The sequence below is a fragment of the Ammodytes marinus genome (genome assembly GCF_949987685.1).
Source record: "Ammodytes marinus genome assembly, chromosome: 11".
In the NCBI taxonomy this organism is placed as follows: Eukaryota; Metazoa; Chordata; class Actinopteri; order Uranoscopiformes; family Ammodytidae; genus Ammodytes; species Ammodytes marinus.
In genome coordinates this window covers 11,228,990-11,250,591 of record NC_137215.1, presented here as the reverse complement: position 1 = coordinate 11,250,591, position 21,602 = coordinate 11,228,990, and the positions used below count along the sequence as shown (strand labels likewise).

At 40.8% G+C, this 21,602-nt stretch overlaps 1 protein-coding gene across 1 annotated transcript; it reads left to right on the top strand.

The window, feature by feature from the left end:
- The first annotated feature begins 1,517 nt into the window (after positions 1 to 1,517).
- Positions 1,518 to 4,079, top strand: LOC307257291 (uncharacterized protein). Its single transcript, XM_080036469.1, has 2 exons — positions 1,518 to 1,719; positions 3,027 to 4,079. Exons 1-2 carry the CDS (start codon positions 1,542 to 1,544, stop codon positions 4,034 to 4,036), a joined length of 1,188 nt encoding a protein of 395 aa, XP_079892595.1. The 5' UTR covers positions 1,518 to 1,541; the 3' UTR covers positions 4,037 to 4,079.
- Positions 4,080 to 21,602: the final 17,523 nt, after the last annotated feature.

Here is a 21,602-nt window from a genome sequence, read left to right as displayed (position 1 = left end):
GGTGTGTTCAAGCCGAGCCCCAAGTAATAGCCCATACAGTCTGGTTATAGTCCAGTTATAAACCTGTTTCAGATTGAATACTTGTTCTCTATGTGTGTGTTTGGGTTTAACATTTCTTAAAAATACAGTATCCTATAGCCTATTTAGCTTATAGTTGCATGTTGTTTTCCTCAATTCGTGTTTGAATCTGACTGTATTAACCCAAAGACTCTTTGACACTACTAAAATCATTATCCTATGGCAGCTGTAGTAACTTTGCTAATCTTTTACTCGCTTAATCTCCACAGTTTTCAATTTCCTCCGGAATGTAGGCTACTGTAAACTAGATAAAGTTTATAATTTACATGGAAGTAACATGTAGCCTATATGGAAAAAAACTTGTTCATGATCATGATTAAATTGAAAGGGAATAATTAATCATAGTGTATTGTTGTTGTTGTTGTAACCTTTATGTATTGTATGTATTTATTCATTATTTTAATATTTAGTGGATGATTCTGAGACAGAAGTCTCATGTTTGTGTAATTGCATTTTCCACAAATGTTTGTTACAAAACATTGTGGTTTATATAGTAGCCTATACAAAATATATAATGTTGCATGCATAATGCAGAGAAGGGGAGACTTGTACAGGTTCACATGGAACTCCTTCCACAGATTCTAGACAGTCACTTGACAGGTAGCCCCAGTCTTATTTTCAATGGGTGTGAATGGGAGTACAGACAATGTGAAGGGAGGCGAGGTAGAGTTGTAACTTGGATTTATATTCATGTTAACTTTGTCCATCCGTTTTTTTCTGGTGCCCTTAAAGTAAAAATAGGAATCCTGAAATCAGATGAGTCCAAAATGATCAACACTCCTGTCTTCTCACAATGTGCAGAACAAATTTTATTGCAATTCAGTAACAGAAGCTCTTTATTGGACTGTATGTGTGATGCTTTATATCTTGAATTATTTGGCTCCCTCTAGTGGTGTTTAGAAATGCATACACATTATGGAGCATAATGCCCATAAACGGGTTTAACGATCCTTATTTAGCAATGACTCAGGCTCATTGAAAATACTCAGACAAATATTGTTTTTTGAAAAGTTATAAGGTCTCTATCTGCCGACAAACTGACTAGAAGATTGCTGTAAGTTAGGTCTGTTAAAGCCATATTTTATATCCCTCAACATGTTTGATGAATTTGTGTTTATTGAAGAGTTTAGACTACAGTGGTGTCTGTTAGTGGATGCTCACATTTCTCTGCACAGGTGAACTTGCCCACTTATATTTTTAAATGTATTTATCTCTACATGTATTCTCGTCATGTCGTTAATATCGGAAACTGTACAGAGTAGGCCTACATGCACTCAGCTCCTTGCGCTGCGTGTTACAGCTGTCGTCGTCCTGCAGGGGGCAGCAGATATCGCACATGCGCAAATGCTCCCTGCTGCTGGAGTTGTTTATCGTTACTTCCGTAGCTCGAAGGCTAACACCCAAATCGACTTCATTAAACCTTCCCTCGCCATTCTCATTCATAAAAACAGTTATCTTAAAACATGTCCTCTCGGCTGCTTCTCAGGTCTTTCGTGAGCGAGCGACTGACAGCGGCTGCAGAGGAAATATTTCAAGTTTTTGAGGGAACAATCGCGAAATATGAAGAGGAAGCTTCGAGCTCCAAGCAGGAGATTGATCGTCTCAGAGGTTTGCTGCTAGAGTTTGCGTCCACACATAAAAGTGAGTTCGTCATCATTTTACATCTGTCATTGTCAATGGGCCAGAATAATAAACGTAGTGTCATCTCAAAGGGCATATCCGTCTACGGTTATGTTGGTATCTGAAACATTAGCCTACTTCATGTCGTGCCATTTGTTAGTTTTCTTAATGGCCATTAATGAACAATGTAATATTTCTACAGCTCCTATAGGCTATAGCCTATATGAAATGTGTTACTTTTTTTTAAATGCCTCTCACATTATCATGTCTTGTCCGTCTTGTGTGAAGTGAACTTTTTGTTGCTAACTGGACTGAAAATGCATACTTTTTAAAGATAGTGATATAAAAGTGAAGTTTTTTTTCCTTCTGCATAACATAACTCAATCGAGGTGAATAAAGATGAATCAATCAGGTAAAGTTAACACATCATGAATGTATCATGGACATCTAGTCAGTGTTTTTAACTTGACAACAGTATTGTGTCCACAAAACCAAATATGACATTAAAGGAGTAAGTGATATTTGTTTCTTAATATGCTGTATGTGTTAAATCACTCTATATTCTTACAGCAATCACTTAAACAGTATGCACAGTTCATAGCACAGGTCTCCCAGTCATTCAGATTTGCAGTAATTGCCAGTTAAAATTTTGAGTATCCCGCTCGTTTTATCCAATCAGGAGACAGAGCACTATAAAGAGGCGGGTCTCTGTCCCTGTGAACGATGACTCGCTGCTCTCCATCAAGGTTCTATCTGAAGAAGAGTGCTGCACGTTCATGTGGTAGTGACGTAGGGACGAGGGAGGGGACTGCTAACTGCAGTCACTGACAGGAAGTTAGCTAAAAGGACCATATCACTTACTGCTCCTTTAATAAAAACCTCCCATTTGGTGCCACGTGAATCTGGGAACATTGACTGACCTCTGGGAACATTAGGATGACCCCGTTCTCTTTTTATAGCGTACACACAAGCATTATTTATTTTTCATCTTTTTTATATATTTTATTATTAGAGTGCATAACGGCTTGTCTGCGACTGATACCGATATTGGATTGGATCAGCCCCATCCGTAGCACTTATAGGGCCAGTTTCACAGACATGGATTAAGCCTAGTCCTGGACTAAATGGAATTTTGAATGGAGATTGTCCATTGAAAGTACAATTTAGTCCAGAACTAGGCTTAATCCATGTCTGCGAAACCGGCCCATAGAGTTTATGTCAGCAACCACGACTTAATCACTAATTTGTTGATAAACTGATTGAAAAATAAGAATGGGAAAGCGGCATTTGTTTCAAATTGTTTCCTTTTTTTCCCCCCACACACACAGACTTCTCTCAGTCGCCCACCAGCAAAGAGGAGACTCCCATTAAACAACATGACTCTGAGCCAGAACAAAGCGTCTGTCAGAGCAACCCAGAGCTACGGCATATTAAAGAGGAAGACCCTGAGCCCTGGGCCTGTCAGCAGCAAATGGAAGTAGAACAGGTCCAAGAGTTCAGGCATGCTGCTGACTTCGCCTACCTCCCTCACTCATCATCTGCCTGGGATGAGAATGAGCAGGAGGACACCAAACTGCCTTTGCAACCTGAGACTCAAAACGGTGAACGGGAGGAGCAACAAGAAACTGAAACCGTACGGTATGCTCTACCTGTCGCCTCAACTCTGACTTCACAAGCTCTAGCCCAAAAAGAAAGGGTTCAAGATGGAAGTGAAGACGAAAGACCCGCCGCGAGTCTGACCTCGGGCCAGACACAAATGAACCAGACGAGTCAGAGTTCCTTTAGCGCTCCCGGTGAATCCGCCCCGTTATCTCATATCGATCCGTTTGCGCCCGAGCATCGTTGCCAATTGTGCGACAAAGTTTTTTCCACCATTAACTACTTGATAAACCATGCGTTCCACCTGCACGCAAAGCTCGGGGACGTCCTCTGTGCGGTGTGCGGACAAGCTTTGGAGACCACCGACAGTCTTAACGTGCACCTTAAATCGCACAAGGCCTCCAAAAGTTGCCAGGTGTGCGGCAAACACTACAACAACACGACTGCCCTGTCCGAACACATGGTCAGCCACACCGGGCTGAAGCTGCACCGTTGTCACGTCTGTGGGAAAGAGTGCAGCCGCAAAGGAGACTTAAAGATACACATGAGGATTCACACGGGAGAGAAGCCATTCTGCTGCTCCTTCTGTTCCAAGAGCTTCACCCACAGCGGACACCTGAGGAAGCACATGAGGAGCCACACGGGGGAAAGGCCGCACCGCTGTGATGTCTGTGGCAGAGGCTTTCTGCAGAGCACACACCTGAAATACCACCTAGGGACTCACGCTCAGAAACTTTGACTTTTTCATCCACTTGGGTCCATTATGTATCAATGAAGAACAATTTGCCCTATCATGACACTTCACTTACTGTGTGTGTGTGTGTGTGTGTGTGTGTGTGTGTGTGTGTGTGTGTGTGTGTGTGTGTGTGTGTGTGTGTGTGTGTGTGTGTGTGTGTGTGTATACTATGTATATATATATATTTTTTTTTTTTTTTTTTTTTTTTTTAGTACAATTTGTCTGTGTAAAAACTTTAAAATTCAAACATCTCACACATTTTTAACAAAAAGAACCAAACTGTAACAGTAAAAAGCTGATTTTCATCACATAGGTACTGTTAGGTTAGTGGGTTATAAAAAAGTAAAGTATTTTTACCTTTTTAAAGCAAAATTTGACTTTCAGCAGTTAGATGAAAATGTTACCTAACAACCAACAGGAATGTGCTTTTTAATAACAAGGAAATTAACTTTGTCTTTAAAATGTTTCATTTGATGTTGAAGAATTTGATTGTTTAATCTGTGTGTGCAGTTTTTTTTAGTTTAGCTCGGATAACTGTAAACCAACAACAATATGGATCATGATTTTTACTGTGACTTCTCAAGTCAAGTTTAATGCAAAAGCTTTTCTCATACAAATAAAAAAAACACTTGTACAGCAGAGTCAAATTTTGTATTTTGCTTGTTCAGCTGACCTGCTTTGTACTGACTTAAAGACTTTATAGATTTGACTATATAGCATGAATGAATTAGTCTTCAGCTTAATTGTATTTTTATTTGAGTATTTAAATGTGTTTCCTCCAAAAGGCACAACATTATCTCATCCTGTTGACAAACCCATAACCGACATATTATAGTCTTATAAAAGTTGATATAATGCACTTGTTGATTATACCATTGTTTATATCGCTCTAGATATTTCACTTTCTTCACAAACCTATTGCTGGGCAGGCAGGGCGCAGTGAGTATATCAGTGCTTAACTTTGCTAAAAAAAGGCTAGAAAGCATTTATACCATCCCCGTTCACAACATTTAGAAGAGAATGAACTATTTTCCTTTCTGAATCTACAATGCACAAAGTGATGTTACATCTGCAGCTGATACATTTACATCTGGGATAAATTATGTGTTTACATGATCCTTTTCTCGCAAAGAACCCCATACATTACCCTAGTGCTTCTCAAATTATAATTTTTTATTTTTATTTTTTTTAAGTGCTAGCAAGCGTGATGTGTGCTTGTGTATGGTCATATCCGCACCGCACGAAAGGCCGCGATTTGCGGTAAATAAATGTCCACGTGTATCCAAGTGTCTCTGTAGGCTATTTAAAAACAAATCAAGCAAGTAGACTAATAATAACATTAATGAATTATTGGTTATCGCATCACAGAAGCCCTATTGGCCTATAATAATAAAAAACACCACCTTAAATATGATACAGTTTTAAAATGTTTTGAATGAAATGCAAACCTCAGTGAATCATTTGCTCTTGTTTTTCTGTCCTGAGATTCACACAGACTGAGCAGTCTTGTTTAAATGTTACAAATTGAGCTAATAAACTGAATTAATTGCTGTCCCCTATGGGGGCATGACAGAAAATAATTGAGAACCACTGCATTACCCCATGGTCTGTGATGAGTAGGATTTACCAGTAGGTGGCACTGCAGGAGGCTTTATCCATCCAGTATGTCGGTAAGAGTCTGCAAAGACTACCACACTTTTCTTACTTCTTACTTGAATAATTAGATTATTAATTAAAACATTGACTGTGCCTTAAGATGTTTAGCCATTTGACTGTGTTATTATCACAGAACTTAATTGTTAAAAAGTAACTCTCAACATTATTATCATGTATTTGAGTGCAAATTCCTTTGAGTGGCAGCCAAGTGAAGATTGTTGCAAGACAATTTGATTAGATCAAAGTTGCCATTCCAAAAAACTCCTGCACAACGTTTTTTTTCTTCTTTTTTATACCATAAAATCGGTTTCTTTATTTCCAAAATTCTGAATCCTTCAGGGAGCAGGTCCAGAGTTATTCAAATAGTTGTATTTAAACTGCCAATAACTTCTCACTTTCATAGAAGACCAGCTGCAAAATTACATTCACAGAGTCACCAGGTTTTAGATCCACTCTAGTCCATGACTTGTTGGTGTAATCAAAAGGACCATAAAGGCCCTATAAAGCCTGGCTTGGATCGCTCCCACGTGGCCCTCGAAATCTCACTCAGAACAGGAGCTCATTCAGGAATCTCTGTGTTTGAGAAGCCGCTTCGGGGCGATTCAGGTTTTAGATTGTGAAGCTCAGGCAGCTAATCGGGCCTCAGTGACCCTCCAACCCTAAAACCAACTGCCCTAATCTGGTTATGCAACGCCCTCCTCCTACAGACACAGCGTCACGGACCAACACCCCTGGACCCTTGGGAACAGTTTCCCACATGTCAGCTCATGTCTAGCCCCTCATTGAGATTCAATCACTCATATCTAATCAGATGATTTGAATCACTGCTAATTCATAGACCAAAAGTAGCTGTAATAACACTACATACTGTTTAATGTTCCCTGTATCTTTGCAGCGGTATTTGACCCGGTCTATGGTTATTTGAGAAAATTGCTGCATACATTTCGATAGAAATAAAGAGGAGGGCAAGAGGTTAATCTCCTGAGAAGTTAAATAATGTGGAATTAACGCAAGGGGAACTGGAGGGATTTTCTTTATGTGGGTCATGCTGTGTCGCATACATTTAACACACACAGGACATTTTTCCCTGGCTTTCCCTGTGTGTGTGTGTGTGTGTGTGTGTGTGTGTGTGTGTGTGTGTGTGTGTGTGTGTGTGTGTGTGTGTGTGTGTGTGTGTGTGTGTGTGTGTGTGTGTGTGTGTGTGTGTGTGTGTGTCCGTGTGTTCTAGGGTGTGTAAAAAGTGACATTTTGCACCCACAAGAATTTCACTGGCTCTCAGCAATCATCAGGAATTTCGAATGGCCTTGGGGTTGCATAACATGGGTCATGGAGTTACTCGCCAACCCCAGCCAGTGAAGTCTCCCCACAGCACTGAGTGAGGCAGCCCAGAGAGTGTTTTGGTAGGAAGCCAGATCTACACCTAGGTGTGGACGGAGGTGGTGGTCCAGGGGGAATGTTTCTGCTGCAAAGAAGAGATGGACAGAGGGATGTGTGTGGGGAGAGATCTGACAGGATGATCATCCTTATGGGTTGTCTTTGGTTTGGAGGAGGGCGAACAAACATCTGGTGGACATCCCCTGGAAACTGAAACACACACACATACACACACACACACACACACACACACATACACACACACACACACACACACACACACACACACACACACATACACACACACACACACACACACACACACACACACACACAAGCACATCATGAAGCAGGGTATTGGGCAATGGAATAAATCGGCAGTCAAGCCAAGTATCACTATTTTTCCACACATCTGCTTAATGTGGGTGTTGATGGGAGGACACGAGGTTGGACAAAGTGCAGGAACATGAACAGTGATGAAACCTTTTGAGTTTATTGGAGAACTAGATTTTATTTTTATTTTGCAATCCATCTCATCCCTTTCCCCGCAGACACTGGATGTTTCAGACCCAGCACGGTGGGAATTCAAAGACAGTTTGTTTTGTGGAAAACCTTGAGCACGTCCAAATGATGCATTTGCCATGTATTGTTTACTTTCTATTGCTAGTCCCACGCGTATGAATCAGACGCAGGAGCTTTCAGTGCATTGCAAAGCTCTGCTATTAAAAGCCAGGGTGGTTAGAATGACTGACGCTGCAGCTGTGGTTGTTGCTGTGGGTGGACTTCCAACAATAGTCCTTTACAGATCTGATGAGTGGATCAAGTGATGCCTCACTTATTTAGTTATTTGTAGAGTGTGGTTTACTTAATAATTTTTGCCACGGGGGCGATGAATGAAACATGGGATGCAAGCTTTTCAAACAGCATTCTTTTATGTCTCATAAAGGCAATATATAAACAATAAAAGGAGCACTTTTCTCTCCTCTTCCTCTTACCAAATAACAAAACTTTTTTTCTTCCTGCATTCTGCAAAACAATCGTCTGGCTGATGCTTATCCTTAAATGCTATAATTCTACAAGATTGATGAACAACTCACTCCCTCATTTCCCTGATGACCATCAGATTATCCTCAGATAATTTGATTCAAGCATCCACCCATAGTCTCTTCATCACCACACCTCAGTAAAAGACATCAGGGGGATTCTTCAATCTTATTGATCTGCACTTAATGAAGGCGTTCTCTCAGCCACAGCCCGGTCAAATGTTTCTATGGTAGAAGTGTAGGCACTCACAGCACTTGATTAAGGTGATACAAAGATCATGGTGTTTGTTTATTATGATGGATTCAGAATGCAGGTCACCATCCATCCTGACTACTTCCTGCAACTCACAGACGTTTGCAGGAAACGTGACTTTCTCCTCGATTTAAAGGGGACATTTTATGCTAAACTGCCAGTTCAACTCTGTACTTTTGGTGTTTAAAAGTGGTTTTCATAGTTTATTGTTGCAATTTCTTCATCACCTTTTTCCAGCCTTTTTCACCCTTTGTCTGAAATGCTCTGTTTTAGCAGCATATAAGCATATGCTAATAAAATGTACAGTCTACTTTCATTTGGAGCTAGGATTTAAACATATCTTTGTCAGCCAAATCCTGCAGAATTTACAATTCACACCATATGCTCTTGTTGGATAGGCCTACATCCCCTGTAGCCTACTGGGGCTGACTGTGATTGATCAATGTTTCACCAGAGCCAATGAGAGTCTTGTGCGAATAAAAACCTTTTGATGAGGTGACGTCTCTCTCTGACCAAGTATCGTTTTAAAAGGATTATAATCTTCATTTTTTAATTCCAAAGTAAGGGGGCTGCCATTTGTCAGAATCCGGACCAGTCAGCTGGGACCAGATCGCCCCCCCCCCCCCCCCCCCCCACACACACACACACACACACACACACACACATACACACCTCTGGTCTCTATGTGCCAACTGCATGAATTCGGTGCTCAGAATGGATTTTTTTTCTCTCTCCTGAACGAGGAGACAAAATACAGACATATGCATGCAAGACCGATAGGCCTAATGCCAACGAGCCGACGTGCTGTTCAAATGTGCGGGCATCGCAGTCGTATGCCGGGTGTATGAGGGTAAGTCTGTGTTTCTCTTGCGTCCGCGATAGAGTGTGAAGGACGGTGCTGAGTGTGCTGCCAAAAACACTGACGTCTCAAGGAGGGGGAGCGGGCTATGGGATGCCCACGAAGTGCACGTTCCCAGTCTCTGGTATACAAATCGTTTAATAATGCAGATGTATTTGGTTTAGGGATGGTGGAACAAAACGGTGCCAGCAAGGTCAAATGGTCACACAAAAGTCGCAGTGCGCTTCTCGGACGCGCCAGGTGCATCACGGTGCTGATGAAAGTGCGCGCCAAATTGATGCGCCACAGAGAGCTTTAGCTGGTGGCGGTACTGGTAGCAGTGATCGAAATGCGATACCAGGCAGCCAGTCTACATACATGCGTGTTTGCTGCCGCATTACTGATCTATATTAAGACCTGGAACCGTTCACTGTGTTAATATTCCAGCGTGCATGGTGCTTGTTGTGATAGCTGCAGAGGAAGTTGAAAGACGACCTCGCTTTTGGACTCAAAGTTGCCGCGGGCCAAGAGGTTGAGACTTGTACACAGTCCGAGTTGAGGCAGCACAGCAGGTGATAGTGTGAGAATGTAGATTCTCTTCTTGCACGCGCGCAAACACACACACACACACGCAAGCAAGTACGCACGCAAGCAAACACACACAGGCACACACACACACACACACACACACACACACACACACACACACACACAAACAGCAGGGGATAGCATGAAAGAGTTCAGAGAAAAAAAGCACTACTGTATTCAACCAAATCTCACAGCTATATGATCTCAGTGACAGTGCACACACATACGCACACAAACAAAAAAACACTCACACACTCTTTCGAACCCCTCTCTCCTCAGTGTGCTTGATACAATGTTGTTGAAGTGTGTTTGGTAATACTTGAAGTTGCTTGCTTATCAGCCGGTCCTGGGTATTTGAGAAAGCTGCCATTCTCACAGTGATAAGCTGTTCTGTTGATGTCAGACAGTTTTCACCTGCTGCGAGGAGTACTGGACATAAAGCACGTAAAGAGGAGAAAGGTTAAGATGCTCGGGTCAGGTTCAAGAGAGGCTGGTGCTGCTAGTGCTGAAAAATTATCTGTATAGCGCATCATACTGTTACTGTAATAGATAATGGTTTTGATTACTGCTTAATTGTTTGTTCAAAAATTATTTGCAGGGAGGGGATGTGCAGTTTCTCTCTCATCTCTTGTCACCATGAACTGAATATAAAACCCTGGCTTTAGAAGATAAGCATCTGTAGCTTTTTTTCCCCACGCGTTGAACAGTACATCCCTGTTACGTGTGAACTGGCTTTTATGTGAAAAAATCAGTAGAATTCCTTTTCAATCAATTATTCTGCAAAAAAAATTATGGAATAATCGATCAGGAAAATGTCCCATAGTGTGACCTCATGTGACCGAGGCTGGAAGTAGTTGACAGCCATGTTTCCTGCTAGCCTTGTAATGGCCTGTCAGCGCTGCATTCACATTAACCTTCTCTGGGTCAGCTGCACTGTTGTCATGACCCTGTGTCACCAGACAACTAGACCACTATAATTAGAAAAGCCACACAGGGGTAACGGCACGTATGTGGCTGGGGTAATATGATGCAGTTGAGTGAAACCAGGTGACCGATACTAGATCATGAAAAAGCGTCATTGTGTCTGATGCCCTTTGGCACCAAAGTTCATGAACATGGATGAATCCAGAGGTTTTACTGCGGGCGATTACTTTATTTACGTTATTTATTTTTTATTATATGATTGATTCACTGATTACAGTCTCCAAGAGCTGAATATGACATCTTCAAATAGCTTGTTTTGTCTGAACAACAGTCCAAAACTACAAAGTTTTGAAATATATGATATTAAACAGGAACTGGTAGAAAATCCACTCGTTTGAGAGGCTGGAACAGGCAAATGCACTTTGGTCCAGACTCAGACTGAACGATCCCGACAAATACATAAACCTGTGTCCGGAAATTCACAGTTCCAAGATGATATGGATAGCAATGTATGTGGTGATTAACAAACAGATCCCAGCAATACGCATAAACCAATCTCTTCGATAGCACAGAATTCACAGAATAACAACATGTACTATATCTTTCATCAGCTTTGACCTGTCAGAAATGTGTCCGCAACTCCAACCCTGGGAGTTAAGTTCATATGTTCATGTCCAATGCTAACTATCAATCATTGCCAAAGTAGGAAATAGTTTGACTTTAAATGCCGCTGGGCGAACAGTAAGAGTGGAGGCCTTGGCGGTGGATGATTGGGCAGACTTTTCTGCAAGAGAAAACAGAATTAGCGTCCTGTGACAGCCTGTTAATCTTTCCGTAACCTTAACCACAGTGAATGCCATGCACAGTTATTAGATAAAGCTAGTCTTTTGACATTTGTGTTTTGTGTTAAAATTGGCATTATTTCCATCATATTACAATGCATTTTGGAGGGAAGTAGTGAGGTGATGACCTCCAGCCGTTGCATCTAACTGGGCTTGCAGATTTGAGGAAGCTGACTTGACCTATTCTTGGGGTCCATTAAACCCTAATGAGGTCCATCTGCCTGTTAGAACTCCTGTTAGAAAACCTGTTAGAAAACTCTAAAAAAAAGAGTAGTGCTGCATATAACCGCTAACTTACTGTCCAAAATGATATCAGATACAAAGAATCTCAAAATATATTGCATTTTCGCCACACAAAAGTTATGCATCATATTATGTGGCTGAGTTCTGAAACATCATACAAGAGAATAATTTCTCATAAAATAAAGAAATATCAGCAAAGTATTTGGGAGAGAAGATGTGACTTTTGAGTTGCTACATACGGCCCAGGGGTCTACTGGACAGAGAAACAGAACATCAGACCATTGAAAACAAAAATGACATTGAACAGTTACCAAGGTTTTTGCAGAATCTTCCAGCCCTGACGTTCTTGTTGCAAAACCACCTCATTCCCAGAAGCTCAACAGACACACAGTATCTTATTTGAAGTTGGGAGGCTGGCATGTGATTTTAAAATATTCCAGCATTCCACTGTAGATTATTTGTGCTCAATTCGTTGATCCTTTGACTTTTCATCAAGCGCCACCCACAGGTTGAAAATGCTATAAAATGGTCCAAAAACCTGAAGAACTACCGATATTCCAATGAAAGCTGCAACGGTATGAACTTGGTAAAACATTATGTACATCAGCATGTTATCTTAGATGGATTCTTTGTCGATCAACTACCCATTCTTCGAGATCTAGTATTTTCGAGTTTTGTTTTTTTGTACCTGGTCTGTCCAGATGTTACGTTTATTTGCACTCAAACTTGCCCAATGCCGGAAAGTTGGAAGGCAGGGAGGATAAAGGGTTGAATTGAGAAAGAGCTGATACTGATTTTAAAAAAGCCCTGAGTTCACATACTTGGAGCATATTTCTTCAGAAAATAGGGCTTAGTACTGGTCAGTTTAGATTAAACACGTTGGAATGTGCTCTCATTAACTTTCTATAAGTAAATAAGCTTAGGTTTGTTTTTACATCTTTAGTAATAAATCTAATACACACACACGCACACACACACACACACACACACACACACACACACACACACACACACACACACAAACAGGTCTGCTGAGTGTATATAGGAGGCAAGTAGGGTGGTTTTTATTAACACACAGATATGTGTTCATCACAGTGGTTTGATAAACGCTGTATATTTCACAATACAAGACATGTGGCAATAAAGTTTCTGGTTGAAAACTGAAAAAGGGTGAAGGCCAACTTTTCATCAGGGGATGGAATTACATAACTCTTCCATGTTTGTTCAGGGAAACTCCTAGGAATAATCTCAAACATATGTTGGGCATTTAAAAACAATCCTGGAAATCATCATTTTTGGCAAGCGCCTTTATTGTTGGAATCCACAAAGTCAACTGTGTGCATATAAAATATAGTATTCAGAAAAATAATTACAAGTTTGATTTAAGATGTACTGACTGACCTCAGATTCACGAAGGAACCATTTTACACTTTCACAGATGATGGAGATATCACTTAAAATAAAGTAGGAGTCAGCGATTCTGGAGAATGCTTGCTGAAAAGAAATGTGCTGTAAGTATACAGCCTAAGCTCTGTAAACTGGTATGTAATAACGGGTATGTAAACAAAGGAGGCCACCATAGAGTCATGCTGTTTACTGAGTCTTGGCTGTGTATTCAACATGGATTTTGTTTTCAGCGCCCACACATTACGGACAGGTAGCGTAAATGAGGGGATATTCATTGATATTGAAAGACAGGTATTGGCAATAGGCATTGTCCAGAATCGCTGACTCCACCTGTCAACATACATTCTGTCCACATGTATTTTGTAGGAGGCATGCAACAGTGTTACTGTGTATCTGTTGTGCATCTGTGGGAATAGGGTGGTTTTGGGTCACAGCCATGTGGTCTTGATACATGCATATTGAGAGTTTGGAATATTGATAGTGAGTGTCAGTATTGGACAAATGTCATTTGTTTTTTAAGATAAATCCTCATGCTTTAAGTCTGATGTTCTGTTAGTTCTGTGCTGAATACCCCTGGGCCCTCCTTAGCAGCTCCATTTTGTCACCTAGATAATTTCCTTAATTTTAAGAAAACTGCTTCTAACTATGATTTTGAACTGAAGACATGTTTCAGATATCTACAACAAAAAAATAAACATATTTAATGTACATTCATTGTAATAACAGATGACAGGCGGCAAGACCAACCCACAAACCTGAAGCAATACATTACATTTCAGCTAACACTTTTATCCAAAGCAACTTCTTGTGGAGTGCACGCGCGTCTTTGTACTGGTTGGACATGAGAAACACACAACATATCCACAGTGTAACTTTAACATTAATAGATGGACTTCACTGATCAACTGAGGTTTTGCCTTTGGTATATTGATAATGTAAGTACACAGTGCCAAACAGTATTGTGAAGAAAGTTTTGTCTTTTGACTTGAAATCAGCGTTTGAACTTCTTGGGCCAGAAATTCAAAAGTATTTATAAGTAAAATGTCTTCCAAGATTTTTTTCATGTAACTATTTAATCTTGCTCAGTAGAAAGTGTGTGACCTGTGACAAGTTTCACACACAGTTATTGGGACACTGTGTCGCATCATGTGGCAGATGCATCTCTCTCAATCATATGGCTGTCAACATGCAGCTGAGAGATCTGGTGACAGCCTCTGAAGTTACTTTATATTCAGCCTGTGAGAAAACAGGGAACAGTATGAGATTTTATAAGGGGCAAATAGATTTAACAAAAAAATGTGTTTCTGTCATTCAGATTTGTACAAGATATATGAGTTTAAAGGTCCTAATAAGCCTTGTATCAAGTACACAGATGTTTTCACTTTAATTTTGGCTGATGGCTTAATGTTGCTCTTCTCTGGACTGTGGGGAGTGCACAGACGTTGCTTGATTGACATCTCCCTCACACTCCTTAAAGTTCTTTTGCACCTGTTAGGACAGCACAGCTTACACGTTCACCATTTTTATTAGTGAAAACAGCTGTTGGTATGCACGCCTCTTTTGACATGTATACAATTTAAATGCAAATTTTAATTTATGATCGCCTGAAGTTACCGACTTTTTGCCTGTTTCGGGGCTGAAGAAACAAATTGTTTTCTGAGTACACCTTTTAAAGCCACTACGAGTAACATTGCCCATTGGCGTCCCCTTTGGACAAAAGCAGTAGTATTTTTACGACGCCAGCTGTCGTGAAGCTGTTTTCTAGCTCGTGCCGGGCGTGCGAGATTCAAATGATCAGGAAGCAATATAGTGCATGTCCGTGTGTTGAAAGTGTGAGGGCACCGGACTCTTTTCGGCTCCGTGAGAGTGGTTAGTGACACTGCATCAACTCATTGCAATCAGGTGCGTGTAGCACTGACTGGCATTAGAGCTGAAAGATTCCGTGTCCTCACACAAAGCGAATGAACGAGAGACGGCAGTTAGTATGGATCACGATGAGGTAATGTGTTTATGTTGTTGTAAATAATGACTATTTCAGATGAATAATGGTCATCTGATGATGCTGGTGAGGCAAAGTAAACTTTGTTTTAGTAGGCTACCGCTCATTCTTTTAGGAGTAAACACTGCAGTCTAGTTCGCTCCCGTGAAATTGTGCATACGTTGCTTGGCAACGCCCTCCCGCCCGCCTATCACTCTCCATTTTAGCTTTTCTTCATTGCATTTTATTTTTTTTCTTTGATGGTTCAGCCCCGTTATCAGTCATTATGACGACAAATAACTGTCTCAAACAAGGCTCCCGCTCCCCTTCCCTCACCTGGAGGGATAGGCTTCTCAAATCGCGTTGCTGCGCCACACTGAAATCTGTGACCAATATGGATATGTGACCATAGAGCATGCACGCGTGAACCGAAAATCGGACTCGGTGTGCGACCTGACCAAACGCAGTAATAAAAACGATATAAAAACAATTGGACCACAATGCACGCATAATCATGGTGTATGGCTTATTGCCAAAAGATGTATCCTGAGGCTGTGGAAGTCCGACTTGGCCCCCTCCTCGCTATATGGGGCCCAGTGCTGCGGCACTTAGGGAACCAAAAGGTGAGGTGTGCCCCAGTTTTGTTTTTGTTTTAGCTTTGTTTTGTTTCTTGTGTACTTAGCTTATTTTCTTAGTCATTTTGTCTTAGTTATTTATTTGATTTTTTTTTCTGTATTCCTTGTCTGTTTATGTGAGGGAGGGGGGAGGGGAGGGGAGGGGAGAGGGGGTTGGGTGTTGTGTATGTATTGTATGTGTTTACTTATTCAGTTTTTTTTGTCCATATGTAAAAAACATAAAACCACTAAAATAAAAGTAAAAAATAAATAAATAAATAAAAATATATAAAAACGTCTTTCTTTGCACTGATGGTCTCGTTTGCTGTTAAAGGTAATTTATGATTATGAGAGGAAACATGAGGCTGTTAAAAAGATATTTAAATGTTTCTTGTAGCCGCTTAAAGTGTACATATTCTGTGGTAACGGAGAGACGTTAATAATTTATTTGGAGTCAAGTTTCTGGCTACATGGTCTTATATAATTCTTATATTTATTCACTTTTGGGCTCCACCATCTTCTGTAGCCTGGTCCTCCCAGACCATTGTACTTCATTTAATTTGTACAGAAGGTCTGGAATCACTCAATTGACAAACGTAAACTCACCTGAAGGCGGGTGTCTGTTGAAGTTCAAAACTATTGGATCTGCCCAGTGCCACTCTAGATCTGCCAACCAATCGCATAACGTTTGGTCGTGACGTATGTCATGCACCGGCTTCTGCAACTGAAACTGGCGTACGTCATTGTTCTCAGCCACTCCCTCTGTTCGTTGATTGGACAGGCAAAATAAAACCTGCGAATATACCGTGGACCCAGACTGACTAATGAAGGGAAATTAAAATTGAGCGGAAGTATGTAGGCGGCCGGTGCCATGCTCCAACTTCTGTGGGAAATGTCATGTTCATTACCTGCAACATGTACAAGAACTGATACAGGATAAAAGAAAGGTACAATACGTATTGGTTGAGAAAAACAAACAAGACACAATATATAAAAAGCAGATGGGAGCTACAGATTCAGATCAACATTTTCTGTATCTTCATCCCTACGAGCGATCATTTTCAAATAGCTAAATAGTTCTTCCCATTGTACCTTTTATATATTGTTGTAAAAATATACAGTAGATTATAGTCGCTTCATAGAGTAACCCAAACCTGTTTTTTGTTAGTTCATTTATAGCTCATGTAAAAGTGCTAGTCGTCAAATATCGTCTAAATCACCAAATCCTTTTTGTTCCTATTCATTTTGATGTTTTCTTCAGCGATAATAGCTTCTAGTGTGTTTTTCTGGGTTTGATGGCTTCAGCAGATGGCCTCCAGACGTTCAAGCAAACAAGGAGGAGCAGGTCGCCAACAGTCAAGGTTTAATGGTCTGGTATCAAAAAGACTGATGCCGTCTCACGCAATAATACACAGAGAACAATTGAGTAATGGTTTTTTAAATGGGCAAACAGGATGTTAAATGGGAATTACGCCATAGAAAACATGGTAATGGCAGCAGTCCAAAACATAGAAAAAAAGTATTGACCCTGCCCTCAGTTACCCCTGTTTGAAAAATTCCCCTTATCAGGACAGGCTAACAGGATGGCTGACAGCCTCTGATAAGATAAGAGGATGGGCCGGGATGAGGACTGATAAGGATGATCTTTTTAAAAGAGAGACAAAAAAGACTAAAATCAGTGCAGAGAAGAGTGGATCTCTTGACGGTCATCATGTGCTGAATTTATCGAGGACTAAGAAGTAGTTTAACAGCTGAGACTGTCAGCAGGGAATTCCGATTTCCTGGAACTCACTAAACAGGTGATGGCGTGCATGTGGGACCATACATGCACAAAATAAGATATACTGATATACATACTGTATGTATCTGATTGCATACAAACACACATACATTCATGCAAACACTCACTCACACACATGCACATATTAAATGCATGGTAAATTTGACCTGTAGATCGAATGTACAGTGAGCTGACGCATAAAACTCCACCACACATTGCATAGTCGTTGGTTCAAACTGTCATTAAGAAAATGTTCTGTGAAATGCATTTGGTGTGATTCCTCCTGTGCAATTTATTTACAAGTCAAGGCTGCTGCTTATGTGAACATTACGAGCTTTAAATAGAAGAAGAAATAAGCTTGTGGAGGGTTATGGTTTTGGATTGCATTACAAAGTCCCATAATCCATAATTGTGCAAGTGTATCTTTTTTCAAAACCTTATTTTGCAGCAGCTGATCTGAGAAAGTGTGGTGCAGTTGTTTGTGTTTGAGTGTTTTCTGGAAACTCTGGAAACAATTTCAGGGCCACAGAATGAAATGTGTTATTGCTTAAAGAAACAGCCAATCACTAAGCAACCTTCATCTTCAAAACTTTCAGTGCAGCAGCTTTCCTTTTAGGTTCACCATAACAGGACACACAACTTCTTTCCTAAAAAGACCAAATTTCTCATCTTTTCATTAAATATTTTAGTGAGGAACAAATACAACTGTATTACATGATTGTTTTACAAAACAATTCATAAAACATTCCAACAAAAAAATCCTAGAGAGTTTATCCAAACTAAAGAAGTCCAGATTTGAACATGCATGTGCAAGGGGTTTGAAAGGGAAAAAGGGATAGACAGGGCCTGGTGGCTGTTGTTTTGATAACTTCCTCTGAGTGTCTAATAAGGCGTGACAGTCTGTGCAGTGAGTTGGGTGTGGTGGTCCGAGGTAAATCTAGGCCCGGAGACTGTTAAAAAAAATAACACCACGTTAGGCTGCAGCAGTTTTCTACCCATGTAATGAATGTGTGGATGTAACCTTTTAACATCATCAGGACAACATTGTTACTACACATGTTATATTCAATCATAACTGAACCAGAATGTGGATATGAAGGGAATGCTACGCTCATGCATCCTCCTCCTCATATTCTGAGGCAGAACTGTTAACGTTGAATAATTCCTTAATTTAATGAGCATCCGTTGGGAGAACTCGTGTTGGCCCTTAATGATTGATGTGAACTCCCACTTTGCATCAAGGCAAGTTTGAGTTTTCTTTCCTTTAATTCATATAAATGGTTGCTCTCTTTTGTACTTTTAGAAATGAAGAATGCTGTTATGTAGACTGGTGGGGAACCACATTAGATGTATTTGAACTTTATTCAACTTTATTTATATTATATTTATAAAAAAAATGTGCAGGTCTGTGGGATGCAACTGAGAATCACAAAGCATAATTTCAGATACAAATACAAAGATTGCTTAATAATTTCTTAGATAAAACATGGGTAAATATTTTGCACCTATCCAAATATTGACGATTGAGGATTATAAAGATCGAAGGGGTGAACAGGTTTAAACTCAACAAATAAAAGTCTGATGTTTTTTTGAGGACTTTTGGCAACATTTCCATGGCTGCACTGAAGAATGTTAGCAACAACCCACCCAAAAAATGCAGAAATTTTCAGGACTAATGCCAATTTTTGCAGTTGCTGGACTTCGACTAAAAGCGATGATTCCCAATAATGGACTTGTCTCAAACAAAGCTCTTGTCCCTAAATGCACCGCTGGACTGAGAGGAATGTATTGTCCGACGTGCAGCAGCAGATTTGTGGATCATCCATCGTGACAGGGATTTCATACTGGAGAGCCTGACCCTTTCACACACTCTGTTTGTCTGTCTGGAATTTGAAGAGGCAACTAAGGTAAAGATAAGGAAGGGATTTCACCCAAACGCTAATCCTCCAAAATGGAGCCAGGAGTCGAAATTCTTAATCCCAAATGGGATTTACTTCACTCTCTCTTGTGTATCTCCGGAGCCATTTAGAGGTTGAAGAGGCCATTCATTGGAATTCCTTTTTCAACCCATGTCCTCTTAAATCTCAGTATGTGGTCAGAAAGCCACTTCCAGCCCATTCATGTCCTGCAGTCCCAGATCTGGCCTCTCATGCCACAGACTTCACAGGGCCGTCTCAAATTAGACATGTTTGATGCTTATTTGCTCATAAACTATAGTGTTCTATAAATGGCATTGGGGGAAATGTATGGGGGTCATCAGGAAGTTGAGTATAGCGGATGACATAAGATTGTTTGGCAGACAATAGAAATGCAAACAAACGTGCTGCAAAAGGGAATTTGAATTGCATGCTCCTCAAGGTTCTTCTCGAGACAGTGTTCCTAGCTACTAGGGAAGCTACTTGGTTTTGTTTTTGTTCAGCTTTTGTAGATTAAAAATGGCTCCACTGCTTATCTCACAGGTACCCAGTGATGTAACGCATCAGAATCTGAATCGGAAATACTTTTATTGATCGGGGGGGGGGGGGGTTCGGTTTGTTACGATTTCTCCAATTGAGGATAGAAAAAACATAGAACATTTTAATAAACCTTTAGTTATGTGTTATTCAAAGATCAAATACTTTTTATTCTATAGGTACATTTAGATATTAATACCTCTGTACTTTTACTTAATTAAGATGTTAAATGAATGCGTTTTATGTGTAAAGATTATCATTTGAGTGGTACTTGAAGTGAAAGATTATTAAGAGTATAAGAGTATTACTTCTTTCCACCACAGAAAGACTAAAATGCAGTTAGTCAGACCTGAACCACATGAGCACCTGTTGAGCTGTGGCTGAGAATGTTGGCAGTTTAAGTTTGCTTTGCCCTTTTTTTTGTCTGCTGTCACCTCACCTCACCTTACTTACATTGCATCTGATGGACGAGTCGTCATAGGAAACCATCATCTTCTTTTCTTTTTTCTCTCCTTTCTCTGTTTGACTCACTTCATGGAAAAACCAAGTCAAGGGCTGCTGTGCCCGGCTGGCTGCACTGAGAAGCCGCTGTCTGACTTTCCCCCTGTTTGGCAGCACATACCAAACTAAATACGCCCGAGGCCCCAGAGGAACACAGAGAGTAAAGTGACATGTTCGACAACAACGGGGAAAATAAAGAAATGTATGTGGTCATTGATGGAATTGAAGTGTAGTGTCTTCACACATAGAGAGAGAGACACACAGAAGTCCCTCAGTCCTCTGTGACGCGGCTCCTCCTCGTTGTGTTCGTGTAGACGAGGAAAACAGCCAGACCACTGCTCGCCCTCACACATGGTTTCTGTCCATAACCACAGCAAGCTTTTTTTAGACAGGGGGGAGACAGGGTGTGGATGACTGTGTACCTCAGCCACTGTATGGGCAAACAGCAGACCAACTCCAGACTCCAATGCAGCACACACACACACACACACACACACACACACGCGCGCACACGCACACACACACACACACACACACACACACTCACACTCACACACACACACACACACACACACACACACACACACACACACACACACACACACACAGAAGAAGACCGTAAACAACGCCTCAACTCGGCGGTTTAGACAGGCCAAAGTGTTGTGATGAAATTACACCTTGGTGTCATTTCGCACAGACACTAAAGAAAACAAGCTTCACACTAAAAGCAATAGAAGAGAGGATTTTAGCGTGGCAGATTTACAGACGGACATGGTGTGATCAAAACTGCAACAATTAAAGGGGGGAGTCAGTGATTTTGACAACAAGCATTCTCCAGAATTGTCCCCATAGTTTTACGATATTATGCATCCACACACTCTTGTCTTTCTTATCATTTAATGTTGTTTTATCCTTGACCGAATCCCCCCTGACTGTTTCACACAGTAAGCATTAACATGTGCTGCCTTTGCATTTGAGAAAAGCCCACTGTGAATAATGAGATTCTATGTCTGATTCATGGTACTGTTTGAAAACAGCTCCCACCCATGTCTATGTTTACACGCCATTCCGTAAC

Coding starts and splice junctions, on each gene's coding strand:
- LOC307257291 (XM_080036469.1), top strand. CDS start 1,542: ATGTCCTCTCGGCTGCTTCTCAGGTCTTTCGTGAGCGAGCGACTGACA. Junction 1,720..3,026: donor GTTTGCGTCCACACATAAAA/GTGAGTTCGTCA, acceptor CCACACACACAG/ACTTCTCTCAGTCGCCCACC.